General features: G+C 43.0%; 1 protein-coding gene across 1 annotated transcript in view; it reads right to left on the bottom strand.

The window, feature by feature from the left end:
- Window positions 1-21,072, bottom strand: part of NCAM2 (neural cell adhesion molecule 2) — an 808,853-nt gene that overhangs the window by 645,257 nt on the left and 142,524 nt on the right. Inside the window, exon 4 of the mRNA XM_078658362.1 lies at window positions 8,558-8,675. Coding sequence (XP_078514488.1) covers window positions 8,558-8,675 — 118 coding nt within the window. The remainder of the gene's footprint in view (window positions 1-8,557; window positions 8,676-21,072) is intronic.

Raw genomic sequence — 21,072 nt, 5'->3', positions numbered from 1 at the left:
TCCAGGGGCCCCAGCAAACATGATCCACCACCCTGGGATCATTGAGATTAATAATAACACAGTCCCCTGCTATGTTTTTGTCCTGGCTCCTACCCAACTGACTCGCCTAACAAAAAGGATTTTACACTTTACATCCTGGGGCAATGACCTATTTTTGTTTAACCAGTGGGTTATCTTATTTTTTAGTTGATCATGGGTTTCAGTTTTACCATCTTCCAATTGAGGGACGCCAGTCAGGACTATAACATAAGGTGTACAAGCAGGGGTTGGAGCACAGGTTCGTTGCCTCATTCTTGTCTCTAACCCTTTCATGACTGTGGCTTACTCCATATAGATCTAGGGGGACTACATTGCCTCCACTCGCTATTCTTCCCCTTGAGCTGTCTGGGGCTAACGGGTGGGCGACCGGGCCTGTAGTTGATGCTACCCTGATACCAGTGCAAGCAACTGGATCCCTTCCACCCTTCCTCGCTGGCTCATTTACATGGCCGCAATTTGATACTTTACTCTCAATGCCTCCCAGGGTGGTCATTATCAGTCTCTCCATTTTCACCAGTCTATTTTCAATTACTGCGAGTCTTTCCATTAGTGGCTCCAGGGACGATGAAATAAGGGCACCTATTCTCTGCCAGTGCGCTTCCTCCAGCTCCCCTGGGCCAATCCCAATAACATCTGTACTAGGGGCAATTACTGTGGGCACAATGTCTTGTGAGACTTCAATAATTGAAGTATCTGGATGTGGCACATCTCTCTGTTTATTAGATTTAGAGGCCTTAGATTTCTTTCCCTTTTGCTGTAGGCCTCCACGTGTGCCTCTTCTTTTTCTCTTGCCACCTCCCCCTCTGTAAAATCCGTGGATTGAGTAACCTCTCTGTGGATTTCTGCCACACACGTAACCGTGTTCTTTATTGTCTCTGGCAGTGTCCTTCCTGGCAGTGAGGGGGGGGTTCAAGGGTTCTCCTTCGTTGCTAATTAATATCGGGGTTTGATATGAACTCACAGTCTCCGACTGGGGACCCCTTGCGATGCCCAATTGGCGGTGTCTTTCCGGGGAACGCACATTGATTATGCCCCCCAGAGATGATCGTTTTGAAAACACCGGGTCCGTGGAAAGGCATTGTTCCGTGATAGCAATCTCGCGTTCAAGCACGGAACTGGCCCTGGTTATGATCTGATCAAGGGTTCCCGCAATGTACCCAAATCCCGCTCCTTTCCTCCCTCTTCCCTCCGTGCTGTCATGCTTAATCAGTTTAGTTGCCGCTATTGGGGGCAGAGGTTATTACCGTGGGCCCAAGTGCTAATCTTAGGGGTCACTTACTGAAAGAGCACGTCCACCATTAAAATCCAGCACCTTAGAGGGGGGCCCAGCCCAGCCTCTCACTGTCTCGAGCGGGCTCAAACGGGCCCGCCGTTGGCCCGGGCTTCGCACAGCGCGCGGTCCGCGTAGCGGAGATAGTGGTGATTTAAATAGCAGCGGGAGCAGGCTCAGGTGCGGGAGCAACAATTGCCCCCTGGGACATGCAGTCCCTCTTGTGACAGCAACCTCACTCGTGTCCTGGCGTAGCGGCTCCCGCGAAGCGAGAGCGGCAAGAGGTGATGAAGGCTCCGAAATCAGTGGGAGCAGGCTCAGGTGTGGGCAGCAACAATGGGCCCCTGGGACATGCAGTCCCTCTGGTGGTGGCGTCCTCACTCGTGTCCTGGCGCAGCGGCTCCCGCGAAGCGGGAGCGGCAAGCGGTGATGAAGGTTTTGGCTAGAGGTGATGAAGGTTTTTGGAGTTGATTTGCGAAATGGCTTATTTCAGAATTGCTTAAGTGAATACAAACATGAAGAGAAAAGTACTCCACAGTGGTCAATCAATGACCACCGGTTTTGCTCCAAATAATTTAAATAAATATTTTGACTGAAATCCATACTAAACATATCTTGCGTCTTTCAAAAATATTTTACAACCAAATGGGCAAACAACTTTTTACATGTTACAAGATTGTGCAAAAGTTCATGAAAGAAATGTTATCACTTTTGATTGCTAGGTCAAAGCACTGTTTTCATTGAAGTATGCTACATCATGGCACAATGTTTAAAGCTACAATGGGAGTGGGGGAAAAACACATACATTTGCCAGATACTTATCTGAGACTGTCTCTTCCTTCATAGTTCTCTTGAGTAGGACCTTTGTGCATTATTATTATTAATGAGTTTTGTATCGCGCATGGTTACCCTTGGGCATCCCAGCGCTTGTCCAGAAAGAGCGGCCCTAACAGAGACGACTCAATTAAGCAGGGAACAGGTAAGTCTTTAAAAATTTACGAAATCGTAAGGTGCCGGTTTCAGAACGCAAGGCAAGCGGAAGGGAATTCCACAGAGCAGCCACATTGACAGAGAATCTTCTGCCACCAGACCTGGCCTTTCTTACTCTCGCGACTTGCAGGAGATGTTGGTGGTCTGAGCGAAGAGCGCGGGGGGCCTTGTAGGGTTGAACCATACCACGAAGGATGGGTGGCCCTTTCCCCTGCAAGATTTTATGGGCCATGCAGAGTACCTTAAACTTCACCCTCTCTCTGACTGGAAGCCAGTGAAGCGCCTTCAGCGCCGGACGGGCTGATTGCCACCTGGGAAGGTCTGTCAGAAGCCTGGCAGCGGCATTTTGTACTTGCTGCAGTTTGTTCAGAGTAGATTCTGGCGCCCCCAGGAACAGCGCGTTACTGTAATCCAGCCGGGAGATGATGAGCCCCTGGATTAGTAGCCTCCTGGTGGCCGTCGGGAGGAGGGGTAAGATCTTCCGAGCTGATCGGAGCAGGCCAAAGCACACGCCTGCGGTCTTTTTGGCGTGTGACTTAAAGGAAAGGTCCTGCTCCAGCCACACCCCCAAGCTCTTAATCTCCTGTTTAGGGGTAGGTGGCACTCCCAGACAGCTGGGCCAGCTGCTTAGGGGCAGGGAAGGAGAAGAGTTCCCCAACATCATCAGTTCGGTTTTAGAACCATTGAGTTTGAGGGCTGAGTTGCCTTGACTTGTGTGTCTATGTCTATGAAGCTCTAAGTTGGGGGGAGCCACATACCATGTCTGCTATACCATGATGATTTAGTGATATTTGACATAACAGAATTGGAGTTGCAAAAAAAACGGGAAATTATTCATGATTACTGTTTAAAGAAATGCCTCATTATCAATTTAGAAATGACTAAAATAATAGAGCTTGGGAAAGGAAAGGGATCATTTAACTGGGAATTGGGAGAGGCCAAAGTTGAGGTGGTGGACAAATATAAATACTTGGTCATGTGGTTCAATACCAATCTAAATTAGAGGGACCATGTAGACTCACTTAAAGCAAAGGCTCTCTTTTCAGTATGGGCCTAAAACAGTTCAAGCATAAATATGGAGTCCCATCTCTGCGACCCAATCTATCAGCATTCAATGCAATGGTACAGACACAATTCCAATACGGTGCAGAGGTTTTAGCTCAAGGTGGTAAATTGGATTGAAATCTTGAGGAGGGTAAATGCGTGAAACAGCTCCTTGCTCTCCCAGCATCACCTATGATCCAGGCTGTGAGAGTAGAATTTCAACTTACAGCCTAGAATTATCAGGGGACTGCAAGCTATATTGAATTTTTGACAGTGGCCGTGTAGAGAAGGGAACCCCAAAATATCACATCTGTGTAAAAGAGAAATAGAGGAAGGTGAACTGGCATCCCAAGTTAGACATAAACAGGAGCTATGGGCTGCTATTATAGCCAAAAAGGCATGAGAAGATCTGTTTTATCTGGGGAGAAAATCCTCCACTCAGTTCCTGGTAAAAGGACGGAGCAATGATCATATGATGCCTTGCCAAGACCTAAGCTTAGAAATTTGATATTGACATTTTGAGTTGGCCTGAACCGATGAAATGTAGACAGGAAGATAACTGCAATGAGAAATGAACTGGGCTTGTGCATATGTGGGCTAAATGTAAAATGCAGTGGGCCACACATCGTGCTGGATTGTTTGTGGCTCCTAGAAGAACAGATGTTTTCAAAAACTCTTTTTATTATGTATAAAATTATTAATAGGAATCAAGCTCTTAGTCTTTTGAAAATTATGAGATTTTTATATGTTGCATGTGCAATAGGAAGATTTTTAATTGTAATACAGGAGTCTATTAAAGAATTGTAAATATAATTTAAAATGGGCGAGAGGGTAGAACAAGACTCTTCGCACTCATTGAGGAGATTCTGGAGTTCCTGTATGTATATAGAAATATACAGTTTATCTATATGTAATTCTTCTCATAATTGGTTATGAATTAGAAGCTGTTTGCTGTAGAGTTGCACTACTCCCACTGTAAGCTTTATTAGGCTTTTAACCTGTTTTGCATCGTTTTATGGTTGTACTTTTTGTATTATTTGTATTTATAGTTGCATGCTTTTTCTGTGGCAACTTTTATGGCTAAATCTGCCGAATAAAGCATGATAATGATGATTGAATTGTGTGTCTATGTCACTGTTCTGCAGTTTATTTTCCTATTGATCACTATCTCTTGCCCATACATATTAGTTAGTGTAGACAGGAGAAGAGAAGATGATAAATGAGAACAAGTCTCTGAAAGGTGCACATTCTGGCTCCATTGCTTGCACATACTATCTGAAACAAAGCTACACCATCTACAAACCCATCATGACAGAAAACTCCACACAACGTCCATCAAATGTCAAAGTCCTGCAAACTAATGGTAACACTCTTCTCTCTACAAAAGCAGTACCAAACATTTATGGGTGGGTCTACTACAGGGTCAGGAATAAGATTCAATGGTGACTATTTGAAAACACTATATTGATTTCACATATTTGGCCTGCTCCTGTTAATTACATAAGTTCCATTCACACACATGAGGTAGTATTTATGGAACACTGGGTGGAGGGAATTGTGCTGTACCCAACACAACCCAGAAGGTCAGGTTCTGACACAGAAATGTAAGGAAACCCATTTTTAACCAATGTTTGATTTGTGTAGGGGATTCTGGTTAATAATAGGTATCATTGCAAGCCACACCACCCAAAAGTCCTTCAAACATAAAAAGTCCCCCAGGCATCTAGCATTCAGAAATATCAGTAGGTAGGTTTCTCAAGGTCCCGGATGACCCCCAGGCCTTAACAAGGGTGTCTGTGTCCCACTGAGGAGCTACGTGCTGTGTTCTGTTCCTTGCTGGGGTGTAGACAAATGTGTTGGCATTTATGTGTGCATGTGCGAGGACCCAATACTGTCTGGATTTCTGCTTAGAGCAAGTAGGTGTGCCTGTGTCTGCTGCACAGCATGCTGCCAAGCACTCTCTGGGTATTTTCTGAGGATCACAAAAATGTAAAAACAGCAACAAATCTTCACTCTGGAGTACAGACTGTTCGTGTGCTTGTGGGAGGGTGTGTGTGTTTGTCTGTCTAGCCAACTGAGGCAAAAGGTACTGTTGTGAATTCTTCTCAGGATTGTGAGAGTCAAATGTTGTCATGGCTTCTCACTAGCAAGGACCCGGAAGCTGTTTGGAATTTTCCCGAGGAAAAGACAGATTCTGACAAGCATCCACGCTACTCACTGGGGCGCAAAAATTTGCACCTACCCCCAAGACATAAACCTGGTGCTGTTTGATTTTTTCAGAGGATGAGAAATAATCCAAAGAGTATTGCTGAGGCACCAAACTCTGTGTCTGTTTGACAAAAAAAGAATCAGGCACTGTTTAGATTATTTCTTACGCCGAAGAAAATCCAAACGTTGTCTGGCTCCTTGCTTGGGACAGACACAACCCTCTATCCTCCTCAACTACTCCTCTTTGACAGAGAAGCATTGTGAGATGAGGAAACACTCTGAAACTGAATCAGGAAGTGCAGTTTGCATGGGGAGTATCTACAAATAATCTCAGTCCACCCTCATACAATACCCACATCTAGGTTTGATTCTATTGTTGTTGGGGTGGTGGTGAAATGATGGTAAGAGGAAATGAGGGGCTCTTCCCACCCTCTCTTCGACCTTCTCCCTCCTACCAACAGAAAAGAGTTGCTTGAGGTGATGTTCATGGCTAAGGAGGAGGCAAGGACAATAACATCTACATTAAGAACATCCTGTAGCCCGACTCGCTAGTCAAATCCTTGGATGGACCTGGGAGGTCCTCCCAACCTATCTGATATGTGTGTGACATAGTGCTTGGAAGTAAGCACCGGGCCACCTCCTTCAGCGTTTGCTTGTGCTCCTAAAGGATTTAGTATAGTCAAAACCTGAAACAACACCCTCAGCATCAGGACGAGATGTTCAACCATTCAAGAAACAGGAAATAAAAACCTGTGGGTACTACCCCCACCCATCCTTTACCGATGTATAAATACATCATAAGGGCATCCTAGTACCAACATTTTTGTTGGACGTGTAAGTCAATAGGGCACTGAAGGGGTTAAAACCAAGAGCTCATATATCCTCACTTCTCAAAGAAGCATAAATTCATGTTAGAATCCTTCGAGGTATGACAAATTTCATCTCAGAAATTCAGATACTGATTTCAATCAAGTTATACTTTCAATGTTGCATTACGGTAAATCGAATCTCATAGCAGTTCTTCCCAGTATTTATCTTTCGCTCCTCAGAGCAGCCCTACATGGAGGAACCAAGCATGCTAAAGACTTCAGAAAATTCAGCAATATCTCACTGATTCCGGGCTCAAGGATTCCCTTTCAGCCAGGACAATGAGTTTCTTGAAACTGTCATGCATACTACTTAATGCTCAACACGTGTATCCAGAACTATCTTGACAAAAAACGTATTGTTTAAAAAACAAATGCAAGGTAATGAGCTCTATCACCCTTATCCTCTCAACACTAAATTTTAATAAGATAAAACAATCTGAAGCACACTAAAAGTATGAAACTTCATCCCATCACACATTAAAACAGTGTCACCGTATGAAATATTTAAAAGAGCCTGAAATTACATGTCTTTTCAAGGTCACTGCCTTGTACAACTGAGACTTGTTTTGAAGCCTTGTAATCTACATACCATTAAATCATATTTTCGGATTGGACAATCGTACACAGGTCGACCTAAAGTGCTCTGTGCCCTTTGTTTTTGTTCTGCACTTTTTAAAACGTTCCAATAAATACATAATAGGTAGGTTCTCTTCTTTCTCGTGCATTGACTGCTTTTATTTTCAAGTACATTTAATTTATGGACTAATTGCCAATACACACGTTCTCATAAGTTATTTTGTAAAACGAGTCTCTAAATATTCAATAGAAATAACATTATCTTACCACCATAAATATTCCCATGACATGCACAATGTGTTGCTTATTTTAGGAATGTGATTTTGTTTATCATGTAAGGTCACCAAGCTACATTGACGGCTTGTATGGTCTTGTTAACATCGTTTTAGAAAAGTTCTAATTGTAGTCTTTTTAAATCAATGCTAATGTACAACCACTTTGCTTCTCATATACGTAGGTCTGCAGTATATACATATCATTAATACACATATATTGGCAAACTAGTAATAATTCCCTGTTAAATTACGAGGCTGCTTCTAATATCAAGTTATTGTATTATATATGTGTCTTTTATAGGGAGTTTACAGTCAACGTTTTACAATGAATATGAATGTAATCATCTCATAGTCTATGTTAATAACATATTTACTAACACCGTGCATGTTCTATTATTTTCTAACCTATTATGCTGACGTCGTATAATTGTCATCTACACGATTAGGCAAACATTAAAAAATTGTCTGAAATTATGTTAAATGTAAATCTGGCCTCAGTGCTATATTTCAGCATGAAAAATACTAGTGACGTGAGTAAAAGGTGCTCCAGCTCCATTCGTTGTTGATGTTATGCCTGAACAGAAGTTTTACCCGAATGAACTTTAAATCACGTAACAATTGTGAAGCGGAAAGCAGGACCTTATGAAAGATTAGGCCGGCGTCACAAAAATTGTTGCCCGGACCTTTAATATTGCTTTCTTTTAAACCCACAGGGCTTGTTGAAAAATATATTTGGAAAATGAAACTAAAAGTGCTGCCAGGTCAATAGTTTAATCCATTAAACAGTAGGCAGCCAGAAACCATCATAATGAAACAATACTTTTTAACCACCGTAAACCGAGTACAACGATGTACATACAGACTAAAGTACTTCCGGCATCGTGTGCATCTTCGATGTACTGCGCTAACCATCTGGTTCACTCTTACCTCTCATCTAGGAAGCATCTTTTTTTGCAGAACAGCTGATTTTAATGGGAAGTCTGAGAGAAACCTACAGTCAGTTCCTCTTACCCATAACCCAAATGTGACAGTGAATATTCTAGACTGCAAAACACGCTAAACCTCATAAAATAATTCTGGCCCTGGCATTTTATGATAGCATGCAATTTATTTCCAATCGAGACGCTCATAAAGGCACACGGCTGCTTCTCTGTGCCAGTCCACACTGTGATCTGAATCTCCGTGCCAGTCCACAAGTGATCTTCCCCCCTACTGTACGCATTTCCATTTTAAAATAGTCTTTAAATTATAAAATAAAATTACCCGCTATATTGAAGTTAGATTACCTGTGCCAGCCAATTTGCGGTTCCGGGGAGCCGATTGCTCGACAGAATAAAGTTATCACCTCTTGCCGATCGGCTGTGGCATTAAAAGACTTCTGTGGCAATGTAATAGCAGGAGGAACTAAAAAGACATTAAAAAAACCTCATGAGAACATTTTACTTAGTAAAGAAAAAACTTGCAAACATTCTACACACTTTAAAACTAGTTTGAGGTCAAAGCCATTTTGCTATATGTGAGTATTTTTCATTCAAAATGACATTGGAACATGCATTTCCTTGAAATAAAACTTCTTGTATTTGAAAGAAGGAATTTTGAATCTCGAAAAACATGCTTCCCGTGATAATATTTTCAGTTAAACGCATAGATTAAAAAGACAGTGAACAGATTTAGAGTTTAATAAATTGCTGGTCGCATGAAGGTCTACAGAGACTTTTCTCACACATTAAATGTGGTGGTTTCACAGATAAACTTCACGTTCTGCATTTTGTGAAATGGTACCCACTGTAGCACTGCCGACATTATTGAAAATTGGGTCTAGATGTACTTCACTGAATACCTTAATGTATGAAACGTACATATATTCCAAACTATCCCATTCATTGGATGAAGTCGTCAATGACGTCATTTGCAGCGTCATCTGTGATGTCATCATTGATGCCCTTTAACATATTGTGAGTAATGAAATATATATGAGATCATTAGCGGTTTATGAAGGCAATGCAAATTATAGTAAATTCCCTAACCTATAACTGACCTATTTCAATGGCTTTGGGTTTGCTTCCTACGTCTAACTGTAATGCCACTTTTACCATGTATATATATATATATATATATATATATATATATATATATATATATATATATTTATTTTTTTCACTGAAAAAACATAGGTTTCAGGGACGTTATAGTTAGTTGGACATTTCACTCGTACAAAACCATAGAAATTTGTCAGTTATAGTTAGTTCAGCTAACTATAACACGCGCCCCCGCAATGCACTGCTGATGACATCACATATTACATCATTCATGCCATGATCAGTGACATCACTGATGACATCACTGATAACATCTCAAATTACATCATGTGTTCCGCCATCACAATGAGATTTACCCACGGCCTTATTAGGATGGAGGTGGGTATCGCTTCAGACGCAAAATCCGTTCACCGCTTTTCCGCCGGTGGCAATCGTAATGATTGCCTGGCGGGCAGAGCAGGGGCACTAATATGGTAGTGGTGCCTAGCAGGTACCGTCCGCCATAGGAGGATGTGGGTATTGGAGAGGCCTTTCCATGCCCGCCATCATAATGAGCCCCTATAATAAAGGTTGAAATATGTGTTTTGTGCTGCCTGTGGCTCTTATTAGTTTATGGAAAACAGCCTGCCCTGTCATTTATTTTTCTTCTGCAAGGTACAAACATATGTTGTGTTTAAGGTTTATTGTTTTGAGCAAGTTAGTTCAGTAGGTTAATGTCTCTACTGCAGTAATCATTATTTGATCTCCAGGTCTCAGTATCGAATTACAGTCTGAGTCCCATTTTCCATAGTTGCCAAGTGTCCTCTGTTCAAGTGTGACACAAACCCATGCTTACAAATATATTATTGAAATGTAATTTCCCTTATATACCTGAACTTGAAAACTTTGCAATATTGTATTAAACAAATGTAAATGCACTGTTGAAAAACAAAGTATATATTTTGTGTTGTGTGTTATATGTAGCTGCTGAAATAGGTTCTCAGTGTCACATTCAAGTCAAGAGAAACTAGAGATGCTTCATCTCTGACATCACATTATTCAGGCAGGCTGGAGTTTCAAGTGTTATGCAGACAGTAAGGATTCAGGCAGACTACTACAACCCTGGACAACAACAAGCATATTTTCAGCAAATGGCACATTTAATTCATAGCAGACAAGTTTTCATCATACTTGTGTAAGAAATTGGGTTACTGGTTGAGGGGGATTAACCCCCACTCAGGCAACAACCACATTCTTTTTCTAAGGTGAACCATCAAAGACCCCAAACTAACCTATGTTTAACCCTCTAGTAGATAGGATTAAAAGCAGTCAGGCTTGATATAGATGCAATGTGTAAAGTATTTCTGTAGCACATTAACAGAAACAAATACAAGATAAATTCCAAAGCAATTTAGAAAAATATGGTACATTTTAATCAATAAAACAATTCCAGAACAGCAAAAATTCAATCAGTAGAAAATGGATATACAGTTTCAAAGTTTCATATAGATATAGTGCCTAAAATAAAAAAAATACAACTCGTGGTCAGCTGGCCGTGCAAGACCAGAGGAAAGGCACAAGTTTAGGCCAATTGAGATGGAGAGTGAGCCTGATACAGGACCAGCTTAGTTCAGCTGAAAAAGTTACCTTCTCAAAGTCCGGCGTGAAGAGTTCCATTTGCTGTGGTGGAGGCCGAGAGGAGCAAGAAGAGTGTTGCAGAAGGTCGTCGCTGTTATGCAAAGAGCAGGCCGGGTGGTGCAGGCTGTTGTTGCTGCAGCGCAAAACGCTGGTCGGGCATCATGGATGGTCGTTGCTGGAGCTTTGAATTGGTGGTTACCTCAGTCTGTAATTGCTGTAGCACAATGTGCAGACTACCCACTGTCAGTTATCGCTGGCGGTCATTGTAGTGTGAAGAGTCAGGTTCACTGGAGCTTCTCATTGTCGGTTGTCACATGTAGCAGAGTCTTGGAATGAACAGGCCTTTTCACGGTCACAAGGAGCCCAAATCTTCAGGTTTCACCTTTCACCTCAAGAAGAGCTCAACTGATGCCAGCCCAGGGTGCAAGACCTCAGGAGGCACCTCTTGGGGATAAAGAACTAAATCCAGCATAGGCCAGCAGGATACAGGCAGGTTCAGTTGAAGGTCCATGCAGGTTTAGTGCACCAGGTCAGTTGGGAAATTGAAAAGAGGCCTCTAGAGATTGTTGTGTCTGTAGCTCTGCCAGGAGGTCAGCTAACTGACCTTGCAGTCACTCAGGTTAGCATGGGATGAAAGGGAGCAGATAGTGTTGTCCTTCTCTGAGAGCATGGCAGTCTTCAAGCAGCAGGGCAGGCCTCTAGGAGCAAGACAGTCTTTTTTTCTGTAATGTACACAGGTCCCAGAGTATACTGCAGAGGTGTTCTGAGGATCCAATATTAACAACTGGTGACAGCCTTTGAAGTGGGGGCACTCCTTATATTACACCTGACATCTGATTCTGGAAATATGTCTTTCCTTCCTTTGTCAAAGTTTCACTTTCCATTCCACCAATCATCATTCCCCTGTACCTCAGTCTCTCTCAAGCCTTTTAAACCTCGTTATCTTTTTCTCAGTTTCCCAAAATCCCTTATCATTTCAAGAAGCACTTATTTTCCCCATCCATAAAAATGCATAATTTCCTTTCAAGAGCAGCCAGGACACCCTACTGGCCAAGAGAGGCTCCTCCTCTTGAGCAGATTGTGTCGCTCATTCATTATTTTCCATCTTTCAACACCACTCTATGCTATAAGCTTTAGTCATCTTGCCTCTGAAGGAAGGTCAACGTTTTCAGGACTTCACAGTCAATACGTTGGATATTCACCTCCTTACTTTTTTCAGGCCAACAGTTCAAGGAACAATATCTTTCTCTTTGAGGTGCCGCACCCTTTCTCTGCTTGTGTAGTGATAATTAGTGTGGGCCAGGAATGGTGTCATAGTCAATTAATTGTTTCAATTAATACTTTACCTGAGGTATGTGCATTGTGAGTGCGAGAGTCAAAGCCATGCTAGCTACATTACATAAATATACATTTATTTTATTTTTATTTATTTGATTTACATACAATCGTTCTAACTGAAAAAAAATGTTTCTTCTACAAATCTAAATGGACTCTGTCCCCTCTTGGGCCTACACTGGACACCCCTGATTTAAGTGATTATATGAAATGAAATATTAAGATGCCGACAATACGGTGATAAGGTTTGGGCTTGAACCATGCAAACACATTAGCCTCTTTTATCGATAAATATGTTTCATGAAATTTACAGAGAGGACCTGCTTGTTAGCAGTGGTGGCTGGTAGACTTTGGAAGAGGTGCGCTGTAAATACTTTCCTTGAATAAGAGCAAATGAGTGAAGGAGCCAAACTCTTTGTTGAAGCTTTGTCGATGGTTGGATGTTACAACACAATGTACACATATATTGGAAACAAATCTAGAGACCCTGAAAAAGTCCAATTAGGCACGAATTTGCCATTTCTATCCCAGTGATAGCCTGAATTTGTCAGGAATATTCATGCTATGGCTAGTATGGAGCGCTGTTGGCCTAGGGATATTCCAAATGTTGCTAGGAATTCACACTTATCATTTTGTCACTCATGGGGCATTAACTCAGAGACCTAAAAGTGGGAAAAATAAAAAATGCTACTGCATAAATGTGATAATGTTGTGCTTGTAAAGAAAAAAGTGCGCAAAATATTAAAACAGCACTGAGCAGCGACAACAAGACTCAGCAGGTAGTTGAGAGCACTGTAAATAAACAGTGCTTTGGCATTCAGGGAACTGGCTAGTGTTGGCAGGGTTGTGCCTGCAATGCAAATTAGGCTGCATTCACTTCCGGTGTGAAAGGCTCTGGACCCGGAAGTCCGTCAGCACCGCCCCTCGGCTCAGGGCAAAGATTGTGACTAACTCCTGGGTGCGGGCAAGAGGAGGAGGAAGCAGAAGAGGAGGAGGGAGAGGAGAGGGGCGCTGACGAGAGAAAAATACGTTTACAGAGGAGCACGGATTACAAGAGCGGCACTGGTGCCGTAGAGCGGCCAACGCACCCGTCCCTTGCTCGAGCTTCGCTGCACTTCCACAAGCCCTGAAGAAATCTAAAAAACCCCGCTGGCAACTTCGCACAACAGTGGTCTGTGATTACAATATCCAGTTATGGCCACCTCCAGTCCGTGTCCTGAGGAGAAACCCTAAACTGAACGGCGGTTCGAAACGCGTTGACCCCTAGCTGGGGAAAGATAAGAAGGGCGCCTCTAGGGTCATGAAATAATGTTTACATCTTTACCCCTAGTAGTGTGACCCCTGGTAACAATCTAGTCCCTGGCTTAGTTAGACAGGCAGGCTCTGTTTACGAACTCTATGGTCCGCCTGTCTATTTGTTTGTAATTTGATGGACTGGTGCCTTAATAATGAAATAATTAGAGGCATTGTATAAATGTATATTTGGTGTATACTGTATAGCACATTAGTAGGTTTGTGTATATATCTATGTTTTATTGTCTTTATATGTTCAATATTGTTTGACAGTTGTCCTTTTTTTGATATATGAAATTGTACAAAGTTTTCTCAAAAAAAGAAAAAAAGACTTAAATAAAAGTCTAACTACCTAGAACTTTTCGACTAGGTGTGACAGAAAAATAATAAAAAATGTACCTGTCTAGCCACTGTTTCTGTTGAATATAATGCAATGCAAATTAAGCACAAAATAAAATACAGCACTGAACAGCAATCTTCCTTGAGGATAACAGTTGGTCTCTCCAGCAACCAGCCTCGAGTCTTTCCCATCTCCAGGCTGGGGGCATCAGGTGCTTTTCCATTTGGATTTTATATGGGTAAATTTAGTACACTTTGCCACCTGTTCAGACTTGGGGAGTTCATTCAGTAGTGATTTCCTACCTCAATATAAATGCTTTAAGGATTGCTTGCGCACAACCATTTTTTTTTTAAATGGTATATATCTTGTTTCCTTTTGTGACATTTTCCAATTTCTTTTTTTTTTTAATTTATTTTTTTTAAAAACCTTTATTGAAAGACACGTATAAGTACAAGCGCTGGCCTACAACCACAGGGGCCGGCCGCAAAGTCAGGAGAATCAAAATAACAAAGCAATGTATACGATAGGGTAAATACAGGATGGATGCAAATAAAGTCGTTACATCGCCAGCGCCAGGATAAAAGAGGTTTCATTTTACATTATATAAAGGAGGCAGCAACCATATCTACCAGCGCGTCATGCAACATATACAGAAAAGAAGGGGGGGGGCGGGAGGGAAATAGCCCCCCACGCAAGCAGACAACCACAGTAGGGCAAAGCCCAAAGACCTCACACGCCCATACCAGGTGCAGAATAGAGGAAGAATACCAGCAAACAAATAAAGTGGACGCCACACGTACAGCCCACCCGCCCCGAAAAAGGAGAAAGTGCAGACGCTAGCGAAACAGAGGAGTAAACACCAAGGGACATAGCCCACCCCCTGGAAAAGGCAAAAAAGGGACCATAGAATAAAACAAACTAAAATAACAAACACCCCCCCCACCCTACATCACTGTAATGGCTACGGCCTACCCCACTAAACAGCGTGCCTGTCGCCCAGAGTCACCCGAAATATAGAAAAAGAGAAAGGGAATTATAACGAAGAAAGAGAGGGGAATAAGAAAAGGAAGGAGAGGAAAAGGAAGAAAGAGAGAGGAGAGGAGCCAGCGACCGAGACATAAAACACTACCCCCCCACAACAATAATGCACTAATCGAGGTCGAAAAGAAGAGTCAAGAAAAGCCTACACCAGGATGTAAACAGGAACCATCCAGAATAACGAGGCCCGGAGATGCCATGTAAAAAGGGTCCCACAGACATCCGGGCACGATCACCCCTGTCCACTTTTATGAAGAGTCGAGCTTCCCAACCCCGCCACAGCCAAAAAACAGCAGAACACAGTGGGTCCATACCAGTCAGGAAAAGCCGGTGGGATCTCCGCAAAACAACGTCCCGGCAAACTAGAAGCAACCAGGAGAACTCGGCAACAGTCAGAATGCAAAAGTTCCTCAAAGATCCACGTGGTCAAGCACAGTATCTGGGCCGTCCAGCACGAAGCAAAGAAAACAGGATGTAGAAAGCACTGCAGCATCGGCACCGGGTCCGCTAGATCCCATAGAATCGAGCACCCAGCCGGAGATCCCAGCACAGCCGCCGGCGAAGTTTCAGGCAGTACAATTCGGGGAGACGACACTTCGTCACAAAATGGCGGAGCCACCATGGCAGCTATCCGCAACTCCAAGGCTCGACATTTCAAGGACAGGTCGATCCGCAGAGCAGACAGGGCAAACCAGATAGCACTCCGAGTAGGGGCCGCCCAAACCAAACGAGGGCTGGAGAAAGCAAATGCGGCAACCTCCCTGTCTCCAGGAGAAAGACACCCCGAGGGGCCATCCGCCATCTTAAGTACAGCACCCTCCGCTATCGCCGCAGGTTCTTCCAAGTCCATCAGGAGCACCGGCGGCCCCAGGGCTCACCGCCAAACCGCGGCGGATGGCGCTCGGCGGAGAAAGGAGAGTCACCAGAAGAACGGGCGTGCTCCCCACAGCACTCGGGGGGAGCCCAGCACCGGATCCCGGGCGGGACTAACAACAGGAGTGGGTTTCTCACTTGAGGGGTGCCGGACAGCGCGGCTTCTCTTCTTCGGGCCGGTAGGCGAACGGACATGCGGGGTGGCCCACCAGCGGGGGCGGGTCTGCCCCGGGGGTCCCGGCCCGCGGCTCTCAGGCTCCCACCATCGGGTCTCTCCACCGGTTCCGGACCGCCGGCACTCCGATCATCTCCGGGCAGGCACAGCACTCGAGGCCCCGGCGTCAGGGCCGGGAAGGCCAACAAAGTGACCAGGGCAGAACGCCGGAATCACTGCACGCCAGAGCCCCGGAAAAGGATGGTAAGTGACGGCTCTTCCTCAGTGACCAAATTCGGAACACCCCGAGCAGGATAAAATACAGGATAGGTGGCGGGGAGGAAGAGATCACGGAGCGAGGCGGTTATGCGACCGTTCCGATCGCCATCTTGGCTCCTCCCCCCAAAATTTTCCAATTTCAATAAGAATTTTTTGTGTTTTTAGGTTGCTCCCAGGGGTGACGTTTCCGTCCTGTATGAAGGCGGTAATCCTATTCACCCGATGGCGTTCAGCAAACGTGAACGGGTAAATAGGATTACCGGGACGCGGTACTCTGTGATGACTGTACACCCTGATGAAGAGCAAATATTGCTCGAAATGCATTGGAGAACAATGTAAAGCTAACATGTGGAAATTTAACATGTAGTACAGAGGAAATTGAAGAATAATGTAACAAAAAAAATCAAATTGAAGAATACTAATGAATGAATAAAATTCATGAATAAGAGAACAAGAATTTTTGTTTGAAATTTATTGAAAACTTTATTGGTCACAGAAAGGAGTGCCCCAAAGGGGGTTGCAACCAAGACATTTGGAAGCACTCATAAATATTGATTTCCTACCTCGGACAGCCGCAGCTGTTAATTCTAGGTGCATTCCATTTTTCAGCTCCCAGTATCTCCGGGCTGTGGAAACACTGCTCTGGGTATCTGTGTGTGTGATGATTCCACATTCAGAGGTAGCGGGAGTGATGTTTCCACACACTAAATGTGTGTAATTGTACAGAGCAGATTTATCACTTAAACCATGAGGTAAATCCGCTCCTCACAGCTTTTAATGAGGTCCTTGAAAGATTGTTTTTAAAGACACCTTCTTAAATATCCCTACCCATTACTGGAGCCCTTTCTCTACACCTTCTTGTGATTTCAGCATGTTTGCTGCTCTGACTTCCCATGGAAAGCACTCACTGGCATTTTTTGGATAACTCTTACAATTGTTTAACGTATCGGTAAACGTAGTCCTACGGACAATCCACAATACCGATGTAAGCAGTACTGACCACTGTTTATAACTACTCACAAATGTGAATCAGGGTCTGGAAATGTATACCCACAGTATCTTCTTGCATCTAAATTCAATTTCGATTTGCAAATCTTTGTGTAAATGAGACCACTTGACATTTCAATCCCAAAGCAACTTGTGGAACAGAACTCTGTGCCTTGACTGCATGCCAAAGTACCAAAACATTGTGTAGATAATGTCATGTACACTTCAAAGCATTGCAAATGTGTGATGATTCACATGAAGAATCAAATACATGATTGGAGGATGGACGGAATCCAAGCCTTTCTAATTGCATGCACACACATACACTTAAACACGTCCTCAGGCATACAAACAATCATACATACACATTCAGTTAAAGGAACACACATAAAGAGAGTCACACCTGCATACATATGCACAGCCCATCACAGAGAATTACACTCAGGCTGCTAAGAACAAAAACGTACCTCGGACAGTCTTTGACATGAATGCGCTTTATCTCCAGAGAAGGCCCAAGATTTTGGACTCCTAGAACACCTGAGTCAGGTCCACAAGCTTCCACCCAATCAGAAGCAGGAATAACACTGACGGTACCGAGGTAGACATTTATTCTCTAATCCGTCTTCTTATAGGACAAAAGGGCATATTATTGGCAGGCCCTCAAACTCCATTATTTGACATGATCTACTGTCTGGTGCGCAAGTTCAGATATGTATTGTGAGACGCCAGGCTGTAACAGTACCCACCTTGCACATGCATAATACAGACATCGGGCCCTCCAATACAGGTCGGTAATATTGCATCTTTTACATGCAAAAAAACAATCCGTAAGATTGTTTGTTTTTGTGTAAACCTGTAATATGCCAAAGGAAATAGGAGCAGATTGAGGTGGTGGGTCGACACCCTGGTGCCCACTAAAGGCAGCCTGCACTGGCTGTTAGGATCCCAAGGGCATCATTTATGTGAAATGACGCATCGCTGCGTTAAAGCAGCGATGTATCACTTCTCAGTGCGCACTCCTTGCATCATGATTGGTGCGTCATATTTATAATATGACGCATCATGTCACAAGGAGTTACAGATACGTCAGTATTTCTGACGTATCTGTAGGCGCAAAAGTGACGCATTGCTTGAGTGTGTCACAAAAGTGACGCAACTCCAGCAATGTGTACTTTCACATGGGCAAGTCCAATGTTGTTAGTGCCTGCATCAGTCTTACGCCTGCCGTGACGCAGGCGTAAGATTTTGACGCATTAGCGGCCAAGAAATGGCGCAGTGAAATCTTATAGGTTTCACTGCGTCATTTCCATGACCCTTTCTTGCGTCAAAATGCCCCCCTTGCATACATTATACCTGGCGCTGGTATAATGTGGTGCAGGGGTTTACAAAGTGACGCATCTACCTAGATGCGTCACTTTGTAAATATGGCACAACAAGGCGTATTTTTTACACCACTGGTGCGTCACAAAAAGTGATGCACCGGCAGCGTAAAAGTACCGCACAGCCTCCTAAATGAGGCCCCAAGTGTCTACTGACACCTCTTAAGCTGAGAGAATGTTTTCTAGTCAGTTTTGTATCACCGACCCCATCTCAAAGAACTCATGGCAAACAAATAGCCATCATATGTATGGGATGTGCTGGGGAGTAAGGTAAAACAAAGATTCATTTTACAAATCGTGCTAAAAATATAATTATAGGCATTCTAGTAAGGCACACATTGAGAATTGGGGCTTCACAATTGCTATACAAATCTTTGCTTCTATTGTTTTTGTTAAATCAATCAGACCAATAGCCTTTGCACTTTGCTTTAAAAAAGAAGAGCAAATACAATATAAAATAAAATAGGATCTTTTCACGCTCATTTGATTTATTACCTTCCAGGATATGAACCATCTTGTCATGCAGTACATAATGATTATAGATAGCGTGGTCCTAAAGTAAGGTAATGTATTCACTTACAATGGAACAAACCTAGCCACAATGCTTTTTCATTTCTAGTACATCGTTCTATTTTTAAGAAATGTTATTATGAGTGTCCAATTTTTATCTCCCTGTCTCCTACGAGTAAAATGTAAAGAGCTTCAACAGTAAGGAAAGCAGACAGTTGACCTGAACAAACCTTTGGGATGTTAATAAAACTGTTGGATGTACTACATTTGGGTGACGGCATTGTTCAATATGCAGAACGTTTTTTGGCCAGCACAGTAGGTGTCAAATGAACTAACCATACCCTGGATATAATATTCAATTAAATTAATTCATTATGCGAGGCCCAGGCACTCTTCACTTTTCATCTGCACAATCTATCATTACAGCATGCAAGTAAGCTCAGTAGTGTATTTAAAATTCAAAACTGCCTCGCTGCAGTATGCATGTCAGACATTTTCTGAAGTAGAATATGGACAAGAGATAGAGGCCAAACACTCTCCTTTGAAGCTTCTTCAAATCTTACTACAGTACTCACATATTTAGCTTAATCAAAGCTTTGAAAGCTTGACACAGTTCACAGCTTATCCATGTCAGAGGTCCTGTGGTCTGGATGCATAAAACGAAATGTACAATGCAACACATGAACATTAAACGTGCCTGATTTTTAGGAGGGCTGTAGCGTTGCAACTAAAAAAAGTGAATCACTCATGTACTTCTTATGACTACATGTAGACCTACCCTATATAGAGTAAACAGAGTAGTCTATTCAGAAAGGCAAATGTACTCATGGGTAAATCTACACATGTAATTGTACTCTTACACTTAGTAGTATATTTACTGCACTTGGCTGTTAAACATGTCCGAGTGTACATTTACTACAAAGTGTAGTCTTATGTCTTCAACACCTTAAACAGTGGGTGGAGTAAAATGTACAAGAATAAAGTAACTACAGCCAAAAAATAAACAAATATTAGTAGATGTCTTCCAGTTCAGACCTGGGGTAAGTCCAACACCATACATGGGCAACCAATGGTACTGCAGCACAGCCATAGAAAAGAGCATAGAGAAAATAGAGTTTTTTCTGTCTACATATCGCTGGAGGGGTATAAAAAAAATGTAATCCTTCTTAGAACAGTGCGCTTAACATAAAGTAACCAAGGGACATCCAGCCATTTATAGCACTTCAAACAATCCTTAATAGAATCCCAGTTACAAGTGGCACATTCAATGGTTCAGAAAGATAATAGGAGCAGCAGACAGGCTCCTGAAGTCCTTAATATAGCCTTATAGCCCGCCGTAGTGGGCTGTACCGGCTATTAAAGCCCCGCTCCCGCGTTAAAGGTCCGAGCCGAAGGCGAGGGAGTATAACAAGGGACCGGGACTTTAATAGCCGGTATAGCCCTGCTACGAAGGACTATAAGGCTATTAGAACACCCTGCCACTAGAGGGCAGAATGTTCCAACAAATAAAACAAAGGCCTCTCGAAGTTCGAGGGGATTTGAATCCCCTCGAGCTCCGAGAGGCCTTTGTAAAACATTGGAATGTTGCTCTGCGGGCCTTTACCAGCCCGGAGAAGCATGGAGCAATCCATTGTCTACAATGGAGCTCCTACCATTTCAATGTTCTAATATGTAAAAGATCACACTATTCGTGGCATAAATAATGAGAAATACTTTGGAAAACAGTATAAGCTGGCAAACTCAGCTTTCCTCACAATACAAAGAGGACAATGTAATACCCCCAATTCACAGGACAATGGGTGGTAGTTGGGAGGCTTTGAGCCTTGTATATGTTAAGTAAAGGTTTGCCACCCAGGGAGGGAATTAAGATAAAAAGGGCCACCACCGTTTGGGTAAGTTTTTGGCATCTTGCTGTGGTGTTAATATGCCATTGTTGGGTTGCATCAAAGATAACATC

This window comes from Lissotriton helveticus, chromosome 8, assembly GCF_964261635.1.
Source record: "Lissotriton helveticus chromosome 8, aLisHel1.1, whole genome shotgun sequence".
NCBI lineage: Eukaryota > Metazoa > Chordata > Amphibia > Caudata > Salamandridae > Lissotriton > Lissotriton helveticus.
This window is presented reverse-complemented; position numbering and strand designations above follow the sequence as displayed.